General features: G+C 39.6%; 1 protein-coding gene across 8 annotated transcripts in view; it reads right to left on the bottom strand.

Annotated features, from left to right (window-relative positions):
- The window catches only part of rfx1a (regulatory factor X, 1a (influences HLA class II expression)), a 150,504-nt gene that overhangs the window by 84,418 nt on the left and 42,706 nt on the right, over positions 1 to 23,380 (bottom strand). For all 8 annotated transcript variants that reach the window (XM_043694804.2, XM_043694803.2, XM_087983324.1 and 5 more), the window contains exon 3: positions 16,123 to 16,232. In XM_043694804.2, the coding sequence (XP_043550739.2) occupies positions 16,123 to 16,232 (110 nt within the window). The remainder of the gene's footprint in view (positions 1 to 16,122; positions 16,233 to 23,380) is intronic.

The following is a 23,380-nucleotide window of genomic DNA, read 5'->3' on the forward strand; positions in this document are numbered from 1 at the left end:
CCAGACCAAACCCCGTCAAAATATATTAAGAAGATAGCCTTTTTCATTTGCTTTTTTTAAAAAGACAAATGAAAGGCATTGTGCTCCAGAGGCTATTTAATTGGTCAAACAACCAGGCTTGAAGCAAAACACTATTTATTCTTACACAATAGATAAAATACAAACAAAAGAAAGCAGAATTGGAATAACTTAATTCGATTGGAAAACCCAGAATACTAAATCAATTAACTACTAAACAGCAACTGTTACAATATAGTAACATCCCATAAACGCAGTCCTCACTTTCTCCCAAAAACACACCCTTGGCAAAGGCAAATTCCATAAAATAGATCATCTTACATACAATTCTAGCAGCAGGAAGAGAATCAAGCTTTTAACTGTCACAGAAAGAAGAAACAAAGTTTCCACATTCAGCTTCCACATTCAGACCCCAGTAACTACTGAAAGTTAAACTAAATTCCTGGTTCTGTGGGAGCTTGAACTCACCACTCCAAGCTGCTTCTATTTTTCAAACTTTAAAAAACAAAACCAAGGCTTCACAAGCTGGTTTACTTTATTGACTGGGATCAGACTGCTTGTTACCTCTATCTCAGTCTCTCTTCATAAGAAATCCAGGACAAAATACACATCTTAAAGCCATAGTATCAAAACAGGATTTCATCGAAACCTATAAAATTCTAACAGGGCTAGACACAGCAAACACAAGAAGGGTGTTCTTGACAACTGGGAGTCCAGAACAAGAGGTCACAATCTAAGGGTACAGAGCAGGTCATTTAGAATTTGACATGAGGAGAAATTTCTTCACCCAGACAGTGGTGAGCCTGTGGAATTCTCTGCCACAGAAGTAGTTGATGTCAAAACATTAAATGTTTTCAAGGAGGGAGATATAAATTGACAGGCTAAAGGGATCAAAGGATATGGGGAGAAAGTGGAAAGAGGATGCTGAGTTAGATGATTAGCCTTGATCATAATGAATGGTGGAACAGGCTCACAGAGTTAGATAACCCACTATGCTTCTGTTTTATACGTTTCTACGTTTCCTCTTTAAGCATGTATCCTAATGTCATCTTACATGGCTCAGAATCAAAATTGATAGCTGTGAAGTTGCTGTAGGACATTTAGTACATTTTAGTACTATAAAAATGGAAGTTGATGAAATGGTTTTACCTTTTTTGATAATACTCCTATGGAGGATCTTAAGCTGTTTTAGAAGTGTTATGGAAATGCAACCAATTGCTCTATTTATGAATTTGTATGTGTTTAACCATTTCAATTTGCCTGGTATTCCCATTTCTTTAATTAGTGCTGAATTATGCCACCGATTCATTTTAGGGGTGGGAGACATATTGTTCTTGTTTTCTCCAGAGAATACTTGGAGATAATAATTGTTCAGATTATTAACTTTTTTGATGATGCTCATTTTCAATGCAATTTCTATATTTTACTGTTCTTATTTCTCTTTGATAGTCCTCCCGCTGTAGCAATACTGAAATCACTTTTGCTATCATATATTGCCTCTACAGCCACAAACACATTTTTTTCTAGGTCTCTCTTTAATTTTTAATTTGTTTTTGCATGCTAGATGGATGGATTCACCTTAGAGAATCCATCTTTCTCCACGCATGGATATATGCGTACTTTTCCTTCTTCATTCATTTTTTATTTCACTCAGTAATTCATTCAGAAACATGCATGTTTAACCAGAGCTCTCTGATCTTAGACTGAGGTCTGCCTTGCATGCCCAGCATTATGTTTTTTAAAGATACTCATGTCTTCTACTGACTACTGTTAAATATCCTACTCCAGTCCTTTGTTTTAAAATTTCACTCACCTCTTTGAATTTAGCACGGTGGTTCAGTGGTAAGCACAGTTGCCTCACAGAGCCAGGCGCCCAGGTTTAATTGCAGCCATAGCTGATGGCCTGTGTGGAGTTAGCACATTCTCCACGTTTCTTCAAAACCTTTCCTATCCATGTAAATGTCCAAATGCCTTTTAAATGTTGTTAATATACCCGTCTTCCACTGGTTGCTCATTCCATATGCGTACCACCCTCTGTGTAAAAATATTGTCCCTCAGGTTCCCTTTTATTCTTTCCCCTCTAACCTTTAACTGATGCCCTCTAGTCATAAATTTCCCCAACCCTGAGACAAAGACTGAGTACGTTCACCCTGTCCATGCTTCGCATGATCTTACACACTTCTATTACACCCCCCTCGGTCTCCTATGCTCTAAAGAAAAAAAGTCCTAGTTTGTCCAACCTGTCCCTAGGAATCAGACCCTTGAGACCCTCTCCTAGGCATCTACTCCATCACACTTATGTACACACTTTATCAAGCATACACACATGCAAAAGTGCACACCCTCTTCCCCCACCCCACCACACTCTCTCTCTCTCTCTCAGTTTCCCTCTCACACATGCATACAAACAAAAAAGTCAATGGGATGAATTTGCATTTGCAGATACATTCTATTTTGTTAAAAAAGCACACTATTTGTAAGCACTCAGTCAATGTGACATTTTATAATTCCTTCTGTGTCCTATGATCTGGCCCACTAACTATCTGATGAAGGTGCAGCACTCCAAAAACTTGTGCTTCCATATAAACCTGTTGGACTATAACCTGGTGTTGTGTGATTTTTAACTTTGCAAAAGTGAGGACTGCAGATGCTGGAAACCAGAATTTAGATCAGACTGGTGCTGGAAAAGCACAGCAGATCAGGCAGCATCGGAGGAGCAGGAAAATCGACGTTTCGGGCAAAAGCCCTTCATCGATTTTCCTGCTCCTCCGATGCTGCCTGACCTGCTGTGCTTTTCCAGCACCACTCTGATTTTTAACTTTGTCCACCCCGGTCCAAAACCAGCACCTCCACATCAGGAATGGGATGGACCAAGTAGATTAAGAACCAGTGGGGGAACATTTAGGGGTCAAGGATCATTGTGTCATAAAGCTAAGGGTTACAGTGGAATGGATAATGGACAATCGAGAGTAAAAACAATTAAGAGGAGGGAGGGATACCTAACTGCAGCAAGAATGGAGCTGGGCCAAATAGACTAGAACCAAAAGGTTGGCAGGAAAATAGTCTACATTCAAAGAATAGATGATTCATATACAGCCAAGGAATGTTACCTTAAAGTGCAAATAGGACAAACAAATTCAGAGCTCTCTGGATTAAACAGGAGAAAGACATTAAAATAAAGAAGACAAAGAGTGTGTTTATGACTAGTATCAGGTGGAAAATACAACTGAGAACCAAGCTGAATTCAAGATGTTCAGAAAGCAAGTGAAAATACAAATAAGCAAAGAGGGAATATGGAAAAAGACGAGAGACATTTAGCATTTGATTTATGAAGGTTTAAGGGAAATCCTGGCAATTTCAGATCAATCAGTTTAACTTCAATAGTGGGGAAACTTCTAGAAATAATAATTTGGTAGAATCAAAAGTCACACTAGAAAATATGGGCTAATTATAGAATGTCAGCATGGATTCCTTGACGAAAAATCATGTTTAAATAATTTGCTGAAGTTCTTTGAAGAGATAACAAAGAGGGTTGATGAGGCTGTTGATTTGGTGTGCATGGACTTCCAACAGGTTTTCATTGCCAGGCTACACAACATGAATAAATGGAACAATAGTAAGATTGGATATAAAATTGGCTGAAAAACAGGGTTCCCCAGGAGTCCGTTTTGGAATCTTGCTTTTCCTGGTTTATATTAATGATCTAGATCTTTGAGTGCAAAGGAAAATTTCAAAATTTGCAGATGAAACAAAACAATAACAGCAAGAACATAAAACATAGAATATTACAGCGCAAAATAGGACCTTCAGCCCTCGATGTTGCACCGTGCTGTGAAACCAAGCTAAAGCCCATCTAACCTACACTATTACATTTTTAGATTAAATTACTTACAGTGTGGAAACAGGCCCTTTGGCCCAACAAGTCCACACCGACCCGCCGAAGCGCAACCCACCCATACCCCTACATTAGCAAGAGTTATAGCTGGGGGCAGGGAAATTATGATGCTGTGAGGCATGACTTAGGATGTGTGGCTTGGAAAAGTAAGCTTCAAGGCAAGGGTGTAATTGATATGTGGAGCTTGTTCAAGGAGCAACTATTGAGTGTCCTTGATAAGTATGTACCCGTCAGGCAGGGAGGAAAGGGTCGTGTGAGGGAGCCGTGGTTTAATAAGGAATTGGAATCCCTTGTTAAATGGAAGAGGGCGGCCTATGTAAAGATGAGGCGTGAAGGTTCAATTGGGGCGATTGAGTTATAAGGTAGCCAGGAAGGACCTGAAGAGAGAGCTAAGAGCAGCAAGGAGGGGACATGAAAGGTCCTTAGTTGGTAGGATTAGGGAAAACCCTAAGGCTTTCTATAGGTATGTCAGGAATAAAAGAATGACTAGGGTAGGAATAGGTCCAGTCAAGGGTAGTATTGGGAAGTTGCGTGTGGAGGCTGAAGAGATTGGGGAGACACTGAATGAATACTTTTCGTCAGTATTCAATCAGGAACAGGACATTGTTGTCAATGTGAGTACTGAGTCACAATTAAGTAGAATGGATGGCTTTGAGGTATGTAGAGAAGAGGTGTTGGAAATTCTGGAAAGGGTGAAAATAGATAAGTCTCCTGGGCCTGATGGCATTTATCCTAGGATTCTCTGGGAAGCAAGGGAGGAGATTGCAGAGCCATTGGCCTTGATTTCTATGTCCTCATTGTCTACAGGAGTAGTGCCAGAAGACTGGAGGATAGCAAATGTGGTTCCCTTGTTCAAGAAGGGGAGTAGGGATAACCCTAGTAACTATAGGCCGGTGAGTCTCACTTCTGTTGTGGGCAAAATCTTAGAGAGAATTGTAAGGGATAGGATTTATGAGCATCTGGATAGGAATAATGTGATCAAGGTTAGTCAGCATGGTTTTGTGAAGGGCAGGTCGTGCCTCACAAACCTTATTGAATTCTTTGAGAAGGTGACTAAGGAGGTGGACGAGGGGAAAGCGGTAGATGTGGTGTATATGGATTTTAGTAAGGCGTTTGATAAGGTTCCCCATGGTAGACTACTGCAAAAAATACGGAGGTATGGCATTGAGTGTGAGTTGGAGGTTTGGATTAGGAGTTGGCTGGCTGGAAGAAGACAGAGGGTAGTAGTTGATGGCAAAGGTTCATCTTGGAGTGCCTTCACTAGCGGTGTTCCGCAAGGATCTGTTTTGGGACCATTGCTGTTTGTCATTTTTATAAATGACCTGGAGGAGGGGTTAGAAGGTTGGGTGAGCAAGTTTGCGGATGATACGAAAGTCGGAGGAGTTGTAGACAGTGAGGAAGGATGTGGCAGGTTACAGTGGGATATAGATAAGCTGCAGAACTGGGCCGAAAGGTGGCAAATGGAGTTCAATGTAGCTAAGTATGAGGTGATTCACTTTGGTAAGAGTAATAAAAAGATGGGGTACTGGGCTAATGGTCGGATACTTGGTAGTGTGGATGAGCAGAGGGATCTTGGTGTCCATGTACACAAATCTTTGAAAGTTGCCACCAAGGTAAATAGTGCGGTGAAGAAGGTATATGGCGTACTGGCTTTTATTGGTAGAGGAATTGAGTTCCGGAGTACTGAGGTCATGTTGCAGTTGTATAAGACTCTGGTGCGGCCGCATCTGGAGTATTGTGTGCAGTTTTGGTCGCCATACTATAGGAAGGATGTGGAGGCACTGGAACGGGTGCAGAGGAGGTTTACCAGGATGTTGCCTGGTATGGTAGAAAGATCGTATGAGGAAAGGCTGAGGCACTTGGGGTTGTTTTCATTGGAGAAAAGAAGGTTTAGGGGTGACTTGATAGAGGTGTACAAGATGATTAGGGGTTTAGATAGGGTCGACAGTGAGAATCTTTTTCCACGTATGGAGTCAGCTATTACAAGGGGGCATAGCTTTAAATTAAGGGGGGTAGGTATAGGACAGATGTTAGGGGTAGGTTCTTTACTCAGCGAGTCGTGAGTTCATGGAATGCCCTGCCAGTAGCAGTGGTGGACTCTCCCTCATTATGGGCATTTAAGCGGGCATTGGATAGGCATATGGAGGATAGTGGGCTAGTGTAGGTTAGGTGGGCTTGGATCGGTGCAACATCGAGGGCCGAAGGGCCTGTACTGCGCTGTATTCTTCTATGTTCTATTTACCCCTTTTAACCTAACACTACGGGCAATTTAGCATGGCCAATTCACCTAACCCGCACATCTTTGTGACTGTGGGAGGAAACCGGAGCACCGGGAGGAAACCCACGCCATAAGTTTATCAAATGACCATTTAAATGCCCGGAAAGTTGGCAAGACTACTACTGTTGCAGGCAGTGTGTGCCACGCCCCTACTACTGTCTGAGTAAAGAAACTATGTCTGACATCTGTCCTATATCTATCACCCCTCAATTTGAAGCTATGCCCCCCAACCTTGGAAAAAGGCTCTCACTGTCCACCAGACCTCCTGATTATCTTATATGTCTCATTTAAGTCACCTCTCAACCTTCTTCTCTCCAACAAAAACAGCCTCAAGTCCCTCAATCTTTCCTCATAAGACCTTCCCTCCATACTGCAGCATCCTAGTAAATCTCCTCTGAATCCTTTCCAAATCGAACACACTGTATGCCTTCATAACAACTCTATCAACCTGGGTGGCAACTTTCAATGATCTATGTATCTGGACACTACCAATAATCTTACCATTCCCCCAGTACTCTGCATTCCTGTTACTCCTTCCAAAGTGAATCACCTTACGCTTTTCTGCATTAAACTCCGTTTGCTATCTCTCAGCCCAGTTCTGCAGCTTATCTATGTTCCTTTGTAACCTACAACACCCTTAGGCACTACCTATAACTCTACCGACCTTAGTGCCGTCCGCAAATTTACTAACCCATTTTTCCACACCCTCATCCAGGTCATTTAAAAAAATGACAAACAGCAAAGAACCCAAAACAAATCCTTGCGGTACACCACTAGTACTGAACTCCAGAATGAACATTTCCCATCAACCACCACACTCTGTCTTCTTTCAGCTAGCCAATTTCTGATCCAAACCACTAATTCACCCTCAATCCCCATGCCTCTATATTTTGTGCAGTAGCAACAATGGGGAAGCTTATATGACACCTTACTGAACCTCAATCCCATCTAGTCTAGTAGCCTGTTTCTCAGTATTCTCCTTGACAACATTGCCTTTTTCCAGGGTGAATATTGTAGAAAAATATTCATTTAGCGCTTCCCCTATCTCCTATAACTCCACGCACAACTTCTCACTACTGTCCTTGATTGTCCTAATCTTACTCTAGTCATTCTTATAACCCTTATATACCTATAGAAAGCTTTAGGGTTTTTCGTGATCCTATCCGCCAACAACGTCTCATGTCCCCTCCTCGCTCGTCTTAGCTCTCTCTTTAGGTCTTTCCTGGCTACCTTGTAACCCTAACTGAGCCTTCATGTCTCATCCTCACATAAGCCTCCTTCTTCCTCTTGACAAAGAGATTCAACTTCCTTAGCAAACCATTGCTCCTGCGCTCGATACTTCCTCCCTGTCTGACAGGTATGTACGTATCAAGGACACACAGTAGCTGTTCCTTGAAAAAACTCCATATTTCTATTGTGCCCATGCCCTGCAGTTTCTTTCCCCATCCTATGCATCCTAAATCTTGTCTAATCGCATCATAATTGTCTTTCCCCCAGCTGTAGCTCTTGCCCTCCAGTGTATATCTATCCCTTTCCATCACTAAAGTAAACATAACTGAACTGTGGTCACTATCACCAAAGTACTCATCTACCAATAAATCTAACACCTGATCTGGAAAGAATAGGTGCACCTGAATGAGACACAAGACATCTCAGCTGGAGTACTATGTATAGTTCTGGCCGTCACACTTTAGGATAAATGCGAACACATTGGAGAGAGTGTGCAGAATAGGTTTAAAAGAATGGTACCAGGGATGAGAAATTCTAGTTATAAATAAAGATTGGAGACGTTGGGACTGCTTTCCTTGGAGAGAAGGCAAGGGGGAGATTTGATTGATCTTTCTCAAATTCATGAGCGGTCTGGAGAGAGAGGACAGGAAGGAACTTCCCACTTGTGAACTGACTAAGAACAAGGTGGCGCAGATTCAAAGTGATTTGCAAAAGAAGTAAATGCGGTGTGAGAAGTGAGAAGTTTTACACGGCAAATAGTTTGGGTCTGGATACATCACCTCAAAGTGAAGTGTAGGTTGATGCAATCAAGGCATTCAAGTGATTTAATTATTATTTAAATTGAAACAATGTGCAGGATTGGGGGGAGGGTTTGGCAGAAGATTGGCATGAATTTATGGTGCTCATTCGGGCAGCCAATACTCCCAAGTTGGGAGACAAATTGGACCTAATAGCCTCTTCTTCACCACAACAGTTCCGAGATTCTACTATTCCTTGAAATAAAATCTGGTTTTAAAAACTGAATTCCTCAAAACTTACTTGGGTCTTTTGGTTCCTATTTTCCCTAAGATTTTATCATGATGTTTTGCACACTAAAATATACCCTGAAGAACATCCTAAATTTTTTAAATTGCCAATCAAAACTAGTTGTAATATTCTTTATCCACGTAACCAATGAAGAAGCTTTATTATTACACCTATATTTCTCATTATAGCTTGCATTATAATGTAAAACAGAGCATCGTATCTCTATCATACATTTACTGTCATATATCCACACTAATTAGAGCTAATTTTATGCATCAGGATTTTCTGGATCTAAATTTCAATTATTTTTTCCCATATTTCCTTTAAATACATTTGACAAAAGAGACATTCATCCTGTAGAAGTATAGTTTGCTATGAGATAAGTGCTGATGATTCAATTTTCTCCTGGAGGGAATGCTAATTTAAACATAAAGCGATGTCCCCTAAAATTGAATAGCTGAAATACAATGCCACTCATTAAACCAGAGCAGTAAAATACAACAATCAACACATGACTCTTATATGTCAAAATATTGACCGTATACATTATTTGAAAACTGTAATAATTAATCTACAAAATAAACTTTAACTAATCAGTCCTCTATAGAGGGGCTCTACAAATCCACACAAATATTCCATAAACGACAGCGTGAATATTCATTTAGGGAAAAAAAACCGCTAAGATTTATCGCAGAACTACAGAAAAAGTTCCTTCTTCAAAATTTTCTTGAAGCAATTGCTGTTTTTTTTTGAGGACTAATTTTGTAAAACTTGGACTATAGAGCAATGAAATATGTAATTTAAATATAAAACAGTGGTAAAACTCTTTACATTAGTGGACTTTGCCAGCTTTAGTTTCACTGAGATTTAATACAATCCTAATTCCATTTGAATAAAGTTTCAACAATTCCTTGGTGGCTAGTTCCACCCAACTTTTTTAATTGGAAAAATGCCATTGTATTTAAATAGCTAATCCTAATAAAAGACTATTTTACTCAATTTCAGAGTGAACCTTTCCATTTGACTCCACAGGAACGTGCCTTGAAACAGGTCTCAGTGAAAGGTTATGAATAGGTCAAACAGATTGGTACCAAAATAATTCTGACTTGCCACTTACAATTCAAATAAAAGCTCAATAGATAATGGAACTTATCAGATTGAGTCAGACTATAAAGTAACAGGAAAGTCAACACATTGTTACTAATGTGCATATTGTTAGTAATGTGTAAAATACTTACTCTATTTTAAGCAACTTAGTCAATAATATGCGGGCATAACTAAGTACAATAACAGAAGAGATGATTTAAAATGAAGACACATTTCCCGGAGTGGGGTATTTCATGACGTTCTCCATTTCGTAGATACTTTCCTCATGATTCAAACTGAAAAGAACTTAGACCACGAAATGTGAAAATTGCAAGCTGATAATGCCATTGCAAAGTCAAAAGAGGCACCTGAGACCTGGTGAAAACTGGGATAAAGTTTTTCCTTAATCAATAAATTAAATATTAAAAGATAGAGGAACATTGGAGAAGGAAATAGTGTGGTTAGACTCAAATTAGATTTAAGAAATCAGAAAATAAAGGTATAGAATGAAAGCATAATGAAAATACTTTAAAAATGAAGATTTTAAAAAACCTGTAGGTAGGAACAATTTATATCTACCTGCAGGAATAAGAATCCACAGTTTTTATTACTCCCTTTTTGGGTGTTTGAAGTTGCAGGACAGTGCAGAAACATAATTCTTGTTTATAAAAGGATCTTTACATGATGAGTAACAGCCCAACATTTTTGCAGCGTGTATTTTATTTTAACTCTGCAAATACAGCAACCTCTTTAACCTCAAGGAAGCTGAAAATGAACTCCCTTTTCAAGAGTCTATGGAGTGACAAATCACCCAGTAATTTGTGGTCATTTGAAACTCTCAAATCATCTCTTCCTCATCACAAATTACTGGGTTAATTACATACTAATAACACTGTGCACATTTAACTATCGTTCTCCTCAGATCTTTGGTATGTTATTCTCTTCCTCTATTTGCTACAAAAACAAATCACAAGTCTGTGACTTAATAACTTTCAATTACAATATCTCCTCCACCTTTTTTTTAAAATTCATTCATGGGATGATGGCGTCACTGGCCAGTACAGCACTTATTGCCCATCTCTAATGGCCCAGGGTGTAATTAAGAGTAAACCACATCGCTGTGGGTCTGGAGTCACACATAGGCCAGACCAGATAAGGATGGCAGATTTCCTTCCCTAAAGGACATTCATGAACTAGATGGGTTATTCCTACAATCAACAATGGTTTGATGGTCATCATCAGACTGTTATTCGCAGGTTATTATTGAATTTAAATTCCATCATCTGCCATGGTGGGATTCGAACCCAGGTCGCCAGAACACTATCTGGGTTTCCGGATTAATAGGAGAAAGTGAGGTCTGCAGATGCTGGAGATCAAAGTTGAAACTTTATTGCTGGAACAGCACAGCAGGTCAGGCAGCATCCAGGGAACAGGAGATTCGACGTTTCGGGCACAGGCCCTTCTTCAGGAATGAGCAGAGAGTGTTCAGCAGGAGAAGATAAAAGGTAGGGAGGAGGGACTTGGAGGAGGGGCGTTGGAAATGTGATAGGTGGAAAGAGGTCAAGGTGAGGGTGATAGGTCGGAGTAGGATGGAGGCGGAGAGGTCAAGAAGAAGACTGCAGGTCAGGAAGGCGGTGCCGGGCTGGAGGGATTCGGCTGAGACAAGGTGGGGGGAGGGGGGATGAAGAAACTGGTGAAGTCCAAGTTCATCCCCTGTGGTTGGAGGGTTCCCAGTCGGAAGATAAGACACTCCTCCTCCGACCGTCGCGTTGTTGTGGTTTGGCGGTGGATGAGTCCAATGACCTGCATATTCTCGGTGGAGTGGGAGGGGGAGTTGAAATGCTGTGCTACAGGGTGGTTGGGTTGGTTCGTCCGGGTGGCCCAGAGGTGCTCTCTGAATCGCTCCGCAAGTAGGCGGCCTGTCTCCCCAATATTTCCCTCCCCTCCCCTATCAGCTTTCCGTAGAGACCACTCCCTCCGCGACTCCCTTGTCAGATCCACACCCCCCCACCGACCCAACCTCCACTCCCGGCACCTTCCCTTGCAACCGCAGGAGGTGCAACACTTGCGCCCACACCTCCCCCCTCACTTCTCTCCAAGGCCCCAAAGGAAACTTCCATATCCGCCACAGATTCACCTGCACCTCCACCCACATCATCTACTGCATCCGCTGCAGCCGGTATTTTTTTGTTGACCAAGTTTGCTTCATTTTACAAGTCAGTCTTACTCAATTAAAATACTAGTTTCTGACTCACCCTCTCAAACCAATCATGTTCTATCATGCTATGGTTCCTATTAGCAAAGTGCACCTCTATCAGTAGATCTTAAAGTCATAGCGATGTACAGCATGGAAACAGACCCTTCGGTCCAACTCATTCATGCTGACCAGATATCCTAAATTAATCTAGTCCCATTTGCCAGCATTTGGCCCTTATCCCTCCAAACCCTTCCTGTTCATATATCCATCCAGATAACATTTAAATGTTGTAATTGTACCAGCCTCCACAATTCCTCTGATAGCTCATTCTATACACTCACCACCCTTTGTGCGAAAAGGTTGCCCCTTGGGTCCCTTTCCTCTCTCACCCTAAACCTATACCCTCTAAGTTTGGACTCCCCGACCCCGGGGAAAAGTCCTTATCTATTTACCCTACCTATGCCCCTCATGATTTTATAAACCTCTAATAAGGTCACCCCTCAACCTCCGATACTCCAGGGAAAATAGCCCCAGCCTATTCAAGCCTCTCCCTATAGCTCAAAGCCTCCAACCCTGGCAACATCCTTGTAAATCTTTTCTGAACAGTTTCAAGTTTCACAACATCCTTCCTATAGTAGTGAGACCAGAATTGCAGGCAGTATTCTAAAAGTGGCCTAACCAAAGTCCTGTACTTAATTAATTCATTACTAAATCTAATACTGCCTATTCTCAGAATATAGCTCCAAAAACACCCAAGAAATATGCAACCATTCAGGTTCTCCAATCTATGAGAAAATCAAAGCCTTTATAGTTATACACAATTTTCTCTCATTGGCTTTGAGAAGTCTGCTGGCAATTCCTAGTATTTGCAACTTTTTCTATTCTGAATTTCTATAAAACTTGGATATATTCTCTTTTCAATGCTATAATATGCTTCATCAATATTGCCACTTCTCTGTTGTCAATTTTGTTGTCTTTTCTAAATTCTATAATAGAATATTTATCATTCAGCCAGGTCATGGAGATGGCTATCATTTCTGGATTTCCGTTTCTAATTTGTTTGTTTTATTCCTTATGCTATGCCCATGTGTATAGAATGGTTGATTGCATAACAGAAACTTTGGACCTGATGCAGTTTTTGATGCAGGTTTCAAACATCCTTGTTTTTCATAACTACTGTTGTATTTTGATATTCTGATTTTTTCAGATGGTAAAGTATTCACATTATGTTTAATACTATTTATGATCTGCCGCTGAATTTGTTGCCCTCTTGTGAAGGTAAGTGCAAAAGTGAAAGGCAAAAATTCACACCACTGACCCAGGCCAGCTTGTGGGCACCAACCTGTCACTAGGCCATCTCCCAGGGAGTGAGCTGGCAGTTTGAAAGGCTAACCTCATGCAAGAAGGGCTTATGCCCGAAACGTGGATTCTCCTGTTCCCTGGATGCTGCCTGACCTGCTGCGCTGTTCCAGCAACACATTTTTAGCTCCAACCTCATGCAAGTGGCATGCAGCCAATTAATGAGAATTAAAAGCCCATCAAGGCCTATCATCAAACGCTGATAAATGTTCCAGTTGACCTCTGTATTTCCTGTAAGGTTTCAGGTACCAGGCCAGTTGCCTGGAAGCAGTGTCCCAGTAGCAGACCAGGGGTAGGGTGGGGGCACTGGAAGTCAACACCCATGCAAGCTTTGAGATCTTGTCTACCCCTCGAAACTGTTGTAGTCTGGGCAATTTATATACGTTGCTTAATCTAAAATTTTTTAAAATTTGACTGCACACTCTTAAGATGTAGAAAGCCACTCACCTTAGGCACCTTATCTATCTCTTCCCTGATTAAAGTTGCTTTTTTCCCCAGTTGGAGGAATTCCTAATGGCCCACCATTTGAAAGTACACCTTTCACTCTTAACTATACAGTGAACTTGCGCACTGGCCACTAATCTGCAAACTCGAGGAAAATCCCTGCCAAGTGATAGTCTCTCAAATTCTCTGGGACCATGACCTCTACTTGAGCCTGACTGAAAGATCGTATTCCAAACCCATAACCCAAAATTCTGCCACTGGATGTTTCTCTCGTCACTTTTTAACCACTAGAATATATTCTGTTTTATTATTATTCTGCCCAAGCCCTTCCCCTCTCTTTATTGGTTTATTACATGATGTCTTGCAAAACAAATTCCATGAGGTTTCCTTATTAAGGCAAACTCCATTGTGATTTTAAATAAGGGCAGCTTGGAGAATCTACAACAATGTCATAAAATGTTACTGTTAATTACTTTTCATGTTAAAATCAAAGCACATCAGTGTGTAGGTTGCTTTAAATAAAAACTCATATTTCATCTGTTCATGTGACTAAGCTCTGGACTTCTAAGCTAATTCAAATCCCAACACTATCTCTCATTCACATTTAATTAGCTCCATTGTTTCATCAGTTCTAAACCAGACTGTTAGAAGTCAAAGATCAAAGTGATGCAGAAAGAGATATTTTTATATAACACTTGGAACCACTTTCCTTAAGGTGGAATGGGAGTCTGAAGTGGAAAATGATCCAATCAGCTATAGCATTGAATGGTTGAATAAAAGGTTTACAAGCCTTATGGTGATTTCACATTCTTGGATCTGTTATGATGGGAAAAGTTAGGACATGCTGTCTCTCCACTCAAAGTAAAATCACAGCTTCAGCTGCACATACGTAACTCTGAGAAGTTATTTATCATGACTAAAAAGACAGCAACTATAATTTGATCCTCTTCCTATCGTTTCAGACAGAGAATTGTACCAAGAAGAGATAGGAATGTCGCAAAAAAAAACTTATTAAAAGCAGTAAAAAGATGTGAACCATACTACAGTGAATAAGTTGTTAATCCATCAAAAAACATTTTGCAGAAATGCATCTCATTCTAGACTGTTTACATTGGTATTTATTTGCAGAGATGAAAATGTGTTGCTGGAAAAGCGCAGCAGGTCAGGCAGCATCCAGGGAACAGGAGAATCGACGTTTCGGGCATAAGCCCGGTTTCCTGAAGAAGGGCTTATGCCCGAAACGTCGATTCTCCTGTTCCCTGGATGCTGCCTGACCTGCTGCGCTTTTCCAGCAACACATTTTCAGCTCTGATCTCCAGCATCTGCAGACCTCACTTTCTCCTCAAAGATTTATTTGCAGAGATGCATTGTTACTTCGGTAAATTAAGTCTAGAGAAAGTATGATTCATTCTGGCTTGAATTGTGGCTCCTAAAATTTAACAGCATCGATGGCAGTCAGTAAAAGTCAACAAAGTGTTTGATGGTTGACCCCAAAACAGTACAGTAAGAAAAACTAGCTACCTGAAGAAGGAGCAGCGCTCCGAAAGCTTGTACTTCCAATAAACCTGTTGGACTATAACCTGGTGTTTTTTTTAAAATTAAGAAAAACTTGCAATTTATTTTAAAAACGATTTGTGGAATCTTGAACTATTTTAAAGATATTTCAAAACAAGGACTTTTAAGAGTTGATGTCAATTATAAATTGATCAATTAGAATTTTCTTGAATAAGAAGAAATAAGATGCATGTGATCTGGTGACCCTTGACCAGAAAGAAAGTTAACATACAAAAGCAAAGGAGAGTTGCAGATAAAGCGAGAACAGCAAAGGCACATTCACAAGGAACTGTTTGTGATACAGTCTTTAAGTACTGAAAGATGCCAAGATATGGTTGAGTCAGGAATTATGAATTTAACTGAATTTTGCTAGAGTCAACCAGATCATTTTATTGGGTTTGTTAAAGCAGACTGAGAAATCTGTGGCATAGAGACTGGACTTGAACCTAGCTAAGGAAGTTCTGTGGGCATGTGTCTTTCAAGTGACATCAAAATCTGGGCACCTTGACTGAAATACAACTGCTGTTGAATGTAATTTGAAGGTTAACTTGATTCAGTAGGGAAATAAGAAATCCTTTATACTAGAGGCTGAGTTAGAGAACTTTGGAACTGCACATGGTGAAACATATCTGAGGGATGCAGGTGCAAGACATGGCTTTGTTAAAATGACATTAATATTTCTAGTTGAAGGGCAATTTATGAGCTAATTATGGTTAATTTGCATTGGTTTGGAATCTGGCAAAGTTACAAAAAGTGAAACTTTATTGGCAACCTCTTCATTTGGCAATTGCTTTGCAAAATTAGATTATTTTGGTTTACAGTTTTGCTATAAGGATTGTAACAAAAGGCATTCCATACTAATGATGTAAATCGATAGTGGCAAGTCTCTTAAAAGGACATAAGAAAAAATGCATGCTAATATGTTTGATTGCTCTGTTGGCCGAGAACATTTAAAAGTTACATAAAATATTCAACAGTTTGTATAAATATAATTTGTATGAAGATTCAATACATCATTCTCTATTGTTTACTTACCTGCTGCGATGCCTGAACTTGCTGTACCACCTGTGTCGGCACTCCAGACTGTGCACCAGCTGAAGAGGAGCTGGAATCTGAACCTGTCTCGGTTGGCCTCATGTTTGCTTCTAAACAAAAACAGTAACATTTCTTAAAACATGCTCATAACCTCTGTATTTATTTGAGAAAATTTTCTGTTTTTGAAAATCTAAAATAACAAATTATCAAGAACAGAAATTGTTGCAGAACTAATCGGGTCTGGCTGCAAGAATGGAGAGAAAACAAAGTTAATATTTTGAGTCTATCTGGAACCTGAGTTGAACATAGTACATAGAAATAGAACATTACAATGCAGTACAGGCCCTTCGGCCCTCGATGTTGTGCCGACCTGTGAAACCAATTTGAAGCCCATCGATCCGAAACTATTCTGTTCTCGTCCATGTGCTCTCAGCAATTTCTTTGTTTTTGTTTATTTCAGATCTCCATCACCCACAATTGTTTGTTTAAAATTATGTAAGGAATTTGTGATGTAGCAGGGACATCTTTAATCCAACACTGTCAACCTCACCCATTTAATTCACAATTCATTGTTCCGATGATATCTCATGATGAACTTGGCTTTTTTTGCTTTACCTTTTATAAGTCAGGGTATCATTTACCAAGATATTGAGAACCACAAGAAGCAGGAGCAGGAAAGATCTTAAGGCCCATCAAGCCATCTTGCCATTCAGTACTGATTTGGTCATACCGATCTTCAGCTTCAAATTCACTTTCTGCCTGCTTTGCTGTTTCTTGATTCACTGAGTGGCCAAAAATCTGTCTATTGCAGTCTTAGATATATTCCATCATGGAATATTCACAATTCTCTTTACCAAAACTGGAGAACAGTACCTTTGTTAATAGGCCAGTAAACAGAGACCTGGACTAATGCTTCAAAGACGTGAATTCAAATTCAACCACAGCACAGCAGCTGTAATTCAAGTAATTAAGAAATATGGAATAAAAACACTGATCTCATTAATAATGGTGAAATCATTAGATTCTGTGGAATCTCATCTGATTCACTAATGTAATTCACAAGAGGAAACCTGCCATCCTTATGCAGTCAAGTCTATAACCTAAAGCAACATAGATTAAATGCCCTTAAATGTCCTCTGATATGACCAAGCAAACAGCGAGGCCTGAGCATGCTTGATCATTCAATATGATCATGAATGCTCTTCTACTTCAATTCCATTTTCTTTCTGCAATAAAACAGGAACAATATTGCAGATTGCAGATACCAGCACCTAATCATGGCACTGGAACGGCCCAGACAATTATTCTTGACAAGTCCTGATATAAAATCTCCGGTCTATTACATGGAAGGCCATGCAAAGACTTTCCTCAAAGCTATGGCTACCAGACTTTCTAATAGGTAGGAACTAAACCAACTACTATTTGGTCATGGGTCCTGAGGCTTGTTTAGGGACAGAATTGGAAGATTGTGCTCGCATGCTGAAAAATAAATCAGCTGATTTGCAAACCACAACACTGAAATCAGCCATTATGTCTATTATGATCCCAGCTGATGGTAATAATGGACAAATCAGATCACAGAATGAAATTTAGCTTGATATATCATATGTCTAATGTTTGTAGCTGGTTTACTGCGGTGATTAGTCAATCAAATATTCACACGAGGTTGCAAATGTTCTTTAACAGAACATAAGTTTATTAGACAAAGGAAAGAAACAAAGTCATACATATGTTGAAGACAATTGAAAAAGGTCTTACCGTAAGTAGCAAAACAAAGTTTCAACCTGTTGCCCAACATTAGACTCAATTTTATTAACCTAAATATCATGCATTAAGACTCTAAAAAAGTATTTAAAAAGTTTGCAAGTCCAAATTCACTACTGGTGTTATTTCATACCTGAACAGATCATAAAATATTCACAAAATGCTGCTATTTTGATGTAAATAATTTCCATTATGTCTATCAGTTTCAGTTATTTGGTTTGATTAAAATTCTAATTCAGTTTAAATCATATTACATTTACTTATGTTCAAAATTCTATAGATTCTGGCATGATTCCTGTAAATTTGAAGCAAGCACACCTCACCCCGATTTTTATGAAGGGAATGAAGCATCTTCTGAATCTTCATTAATGACCTTCCCTCCATCAAAAGGTCAAAAGTGGGGATGTTTGCTGATGATTTGCCCAATATCCAGTGCCATTCATGATACCTCAAAGACTGAAGGTCACATTCAAATGCAACAAGTTTAGGACAATATCCAAGTTAGGGGCTGACAAGTGGTATGTAACATTATGTCTTAAAATATTCAGGCGATGATCATCTCTAGTAAGAGAAAATCTAACCATCACCCTTGACATTCAATTGCATTCCCATTGTTGAATCCCCCTCTCACAACATCCAGGAGATTATGACGGATCAGAAATTGAACTAGTCATACAAATACCATGGCTACAGGAGCAAGTCAGAGGCTAGGAATCCTACAGCAAGAAACTCACCTCCTGACTCCCCAAACCCTGTCCCCCAATTATGAGGCATAAGTCAGGAGTGTGATGGAATACTCCCCACTTGCCTGGATGAGTGCAGATCCAACCACTCTCAAGAAACTTAACACCATCCCAGGATACAGTAACCCATTTAATTGGCACCATACTGACAAACATTCACTCCATTACCAGCACAAAACAGCAGTCATGGATACTATTTGCAAGATGCACTGCAAAAAATCACCAAAACACCTTAGAGAGAGAGACCCTTTCAAATCCATGACTATTAACATCAAGAAGAACAAGGGCAACAAATACCTGGAAACACTACCATTTATAAGTTCCCCACTAGGCTCCACACCCAGTCCTGACTTGGAAATTTATCAACGTTCCTTCGCTATCACTGGGTCAAAATCTTGGAATTCTCTCCCTAACAGCAGTCTGGGGTAAATAGATGGCAGTGGTTCAAGAAGACAGCTCACTACCACCATCACAAGGGCAATTAGGGATGGGAAATAAAAGCTGGCTAAGCCAGCAATGCCCACATTCTAATAATGGATTAAAAGGTATACATGTTCAGTGATCAACCAGCATATTAACCAAACTGCAAAATAAAACTCATGATCAATCAAGCTATGTTTCTCTCTGGGTTCTGAATTGTCCAAGTTACCAACAGCTGGGATCATAAGATCACAAATCATAATGTTTAGAACTATATACAGAACAACGTCGATTATCCGAATGAGATGGGCGGGGAGTATTTTGTTCGGATAATTGATTTTTTGGATAAAGGAAAAAGCTTTTACGGGACTCGAGATTTTGTTCGGATAAAACGAAATCTAGGTAACGAGGCTGTTCTGTACTAAACATATTCTGTGAACTGAGCATAATGAATTGAAAGATTAATAAAAGTGCTCTCACCTCAAGTCAGAAGTAAATAATGTAGGCTGACAATGCAGTAAAGTGTAATGGGACTGAGATGTCAAATAAGCTAAATTCATTCTTCTTTTATTGCATTCGAACTAATCAATTATGCCTATAATCTCGTCAAATTATTCCAAGAACATTGGTTCAACTCCTGATGCTGATGCATTATGAGTAAATGGAAAGGGAGTCGGTAGCATCGCACTTGCTGGAATTAATAACTAAAATTCCATTTATATTGTGTTTTTCACAATTTTGCAGACTGTCATGGCACAGTGGTTAGCACTGCTGCCTCACAGTGCTTGGGAACCAGGTTCGGTTCCAGACTCAGACGACTGCCAGTGTGGAGTTTGCACATTCTCCCAGCGTCTGCGTGGGATACCTCCAGGTGTTCTGGTTTCCTCCCACAGTCCAAAGATGTGCAGGTTAGGGTGAATTGGCCATGCTAAATTGCCCATAGTGTTCAGGGATGTGTAGGTTAGGTGCATTAGTCAGGGGAAATGTAATAGGGTAGGGGGAATGGGTCTGGCTGGGATACTCAGAGGGTTGGTGTGGACTTGTTGGGCCAAGTGGCCTGTTTCTATACTGTGGGAATTCTATGAATACCCTTAAGTGTTTCAGAGCATTTGAAGTGTAGTCACTGTTATAACTTGGGAAAACCTGGCAACAGATTTACACATAACAAAGTCCACAAAAGGTTCACAATAGGTGAGTAAGAAATAGGACTCAATGTGATGACTACCATGTTAAATAACCTACCAAAGTTTGTGGCTCACCACCACTTTCTCAACAGTAACTGGGAAAGGGCAAAAATGTTGACTCAGCGATTTCATGTTATAACAAAATCACGCAATAGCAGTGTCATTTAAACTAATGGGGCTGGAATCACATTGTATCCAGAAATTTTGCATTCTACAAATAACCATCTAAATTCTTCAATTGTGTTAAAGCCAATTCACATTGAAAAAGCGTGTTATAGCAGAACTGTCTGTACTTGGGTGAGGTATGAAAGGACAAGTGGCTCCAGGAAGTCATTCACCAGTTAACAGAACTGGATTTTCAGATGCAAAGGAAGAGGTAGAAACAGGAAGGAAATTGAAAAAATCGTACTAGTTAATCACTGAGATTATTCTAAACACTTGATCATAGTTGCAATTTAGAAGTATATTGTTGAAATATAACAGTAATTGAGAAATTACATTGAAAAAAATTCAAATAAAAAATCCCATGCAATGAATATTTCAAAGCATAAAATATGTGAATCACTGTGTATAATTTTGGAGGGGGTCAGTTTAGCTCAGTTGGCTGGACTGTGAAGTTGTATGATGCCAACAGCAGGAATTCAAACTCCACACTGGCTGAAATTACCATGAAGGACTCTCCTTCTCAACCTCTCCCCTTATCTGAGGTATGGGACCCTCAGGTTAAATCATCACCAGTCATGTCTCTGTCTCTCTCTCGCTCTCTCTCTAAAGCAGGCCTTTGGCCTGGTAAGACTATGGCGACTTGGCCTACAATGTTAGAAGGCTGGGGTGTACCATTTTATTGTTCTGCAAACCCTTGCCTATAAACTACCTGCTCTACATACAATTGTCAGTGATTTTTCAGTGAAATTGAGCAATTACAAAATAACTTTAACTTGCAAAACTCTAGTGACATAAAGACATTCAAGGCAAGTTGCTAAGCTTTATACTTATTTTTACAAACCACAAGTTAATCCAGGTAGTTAATACTTAATTTTGCATGCAGTTATCTGGCTTTCTTTTGTTTTTCTGTTTGTGGTTTATATCATTCTTGTGTATCTAAATGCTACTTCAGACCAATGTAGGTAGGCACTTCAGGAACGGAGTACAATACTTTGGAAGCACTGTCTTTGAAAATGATACATTAAGCTGTGGCTCCATCTGCCCTCTCAGATAGGTATAAAAGATTAATGACGTGATTTCAAAGCTCAGCAGGCGAGTTGTTCCTCAGTGTCAAGGCCAAAGTTTGCCTCTTAGTAAACATCATGTGTAACAGATTATTTGGTCATTATCTCAATATTCAAGGGACACTGCTGTGCACAGAATGGCTGCTGTGACTATACTTCAGAAGTACCTCTTTAGAATTAAAAACACTTTAGAATGTCTTGAGGTCAAGAAGATGCCATACAAATTCATTTATTTTTCTTAGCTTTAACCTGCCCTTTGATCACTAATCTTTGTTTCATGCTGGTAAAACAGATTGGTAAAGTTACCATTACTAATTTTGGATCACCAATCACAGCTATTGCTCTGTCTAGTCAAAGAAAATTCAAAGTTTAGTTTATCTCTGATTGATGCTATAGAGAAATCCATCATCCAAGCATATAGCAAACATTAAATTGGAAGCTACAAAAAAGTCTTGCTAATCTATTTTCTTTTAAATCTTTCACTAGATCTCTCTATTGATTTTGACAGTACTTTTCTTTGTATTGCTTCTACTTTCTTGAAAGAATACAGTAATTGTTTTTTGAATAGCTGGATTTTCAAAGTTTAGTATGCTGTTATACACATCTTTTGCACACTGGTCATTGAGAATTGATCTCAAACTAATTTAAATGGAAATAGAGATGATCTACCACAAGGAGCAATTTGTTCTAAACTGAACTTTCATCTTCTAAGCTGTTTGCTTACATTATTTGTTCTTCGCTCTGTTGTAGCTGTGATCTCACAGGGAGCAGTACATTCTGACTTCCTACACAACTTTTTCCTGATCAGGTGACAAGAGGCATACTTACATCAGAGCTTGATAAGCAAAGTGACATTTTACTTATATCCACATAAGAGTTGCAACAATAACTGCAAAGATTAAATATTATTTTTGGAAAAGGATACAGTACTTTGTTGCATTGTACATTAATAAATACCTCAAGTGCTGTGCAAAAAAAACCTTACTTTTATTGTTTAGATTTTGATCACAATCTTTCATCGTTCACCATTGTTAATTGCTAGGTCAACATTTCTCATTCAAATGTGCTATATCAGCTAAGGCAAATTATAGAATTTGACCACTGTTTGACTCAGCCACATGCTGATATACTATATGTCAACTGATGATAGAACAAAAGAAATACATATAAGGCGAACGCCAACATACTCATCTTGAGTCAAAAATTGCGGCTCAAGACCTGTTGCAGAGAGTTATGTTTACATACATATATATAAAATTGATACTGATACTTCATTGCATCTATTCTATGCAACCAGTGGCAGATAGGACACTTGTCATACACAGGACCCAAAAGGCAAACTTATGGGGTTGCCACTGACCTCCTGAGGCAAAGGAAAAGTTGGGGGCAGTCTCACTCAAATATTGCTTGATCAATATTCCTCCATTGGGAAATGAGCAGTTTGCATAGAGCTGTACCCTCAACTTCCCACCCCAACTGTGCTCAAAACCACCACACCATATCCCATCGTGCCCTGTCACACAGGCCTTCAGCAAACCTCGGCCTCTCCTTGGACACATTGCTGGTAGCTATCACCTCTCCTACTGGTGCAATGGATAGCTTCCAGCATATCAGAAGCTTGTACCAGAATTTTCACCCAGGCTTGATCCAGTTGGCAATTAATTTGGTAGCCATTCCTGAAAGTAACACCAACTGCAGCATTGAATGGCAAGAACACATTACTCCAATTACATATTTTCCAATACCACAAATGGCATACTTTCCAAAGCGAAGAAATCTAAAAGTCAGAAAATTAACCTAACGTGATTGTGTTGCTCACCTCTCACCAAAACGTTGGAAGGTTCATGGAAGAAATCTGGCTACTAGTCAATTACCATTCTTTGGCAGTTGAGGAAAAACAAAATATTGGAGAAGTTAA

This window comes from Chiloscyllium plagiosum, unplaced genomic scaffold (genome assembly GCF_037043375.1).
Source record: "Chiloscyllium plagiosum isolate Xiang-an unplaced genomic scaffold, Cpla_swu_hap1 HiC_scaffold_45, whole genome shotgun sequence".
NCBI classification, from domain to species: domain Eukaryota; kingdom Metazoa; phylum Chordata; class Chondrichthyes; order Orectolobiformes; family Hemiscylliidae; genus Chiloscyllium; species Chiloscyllium plagiosum.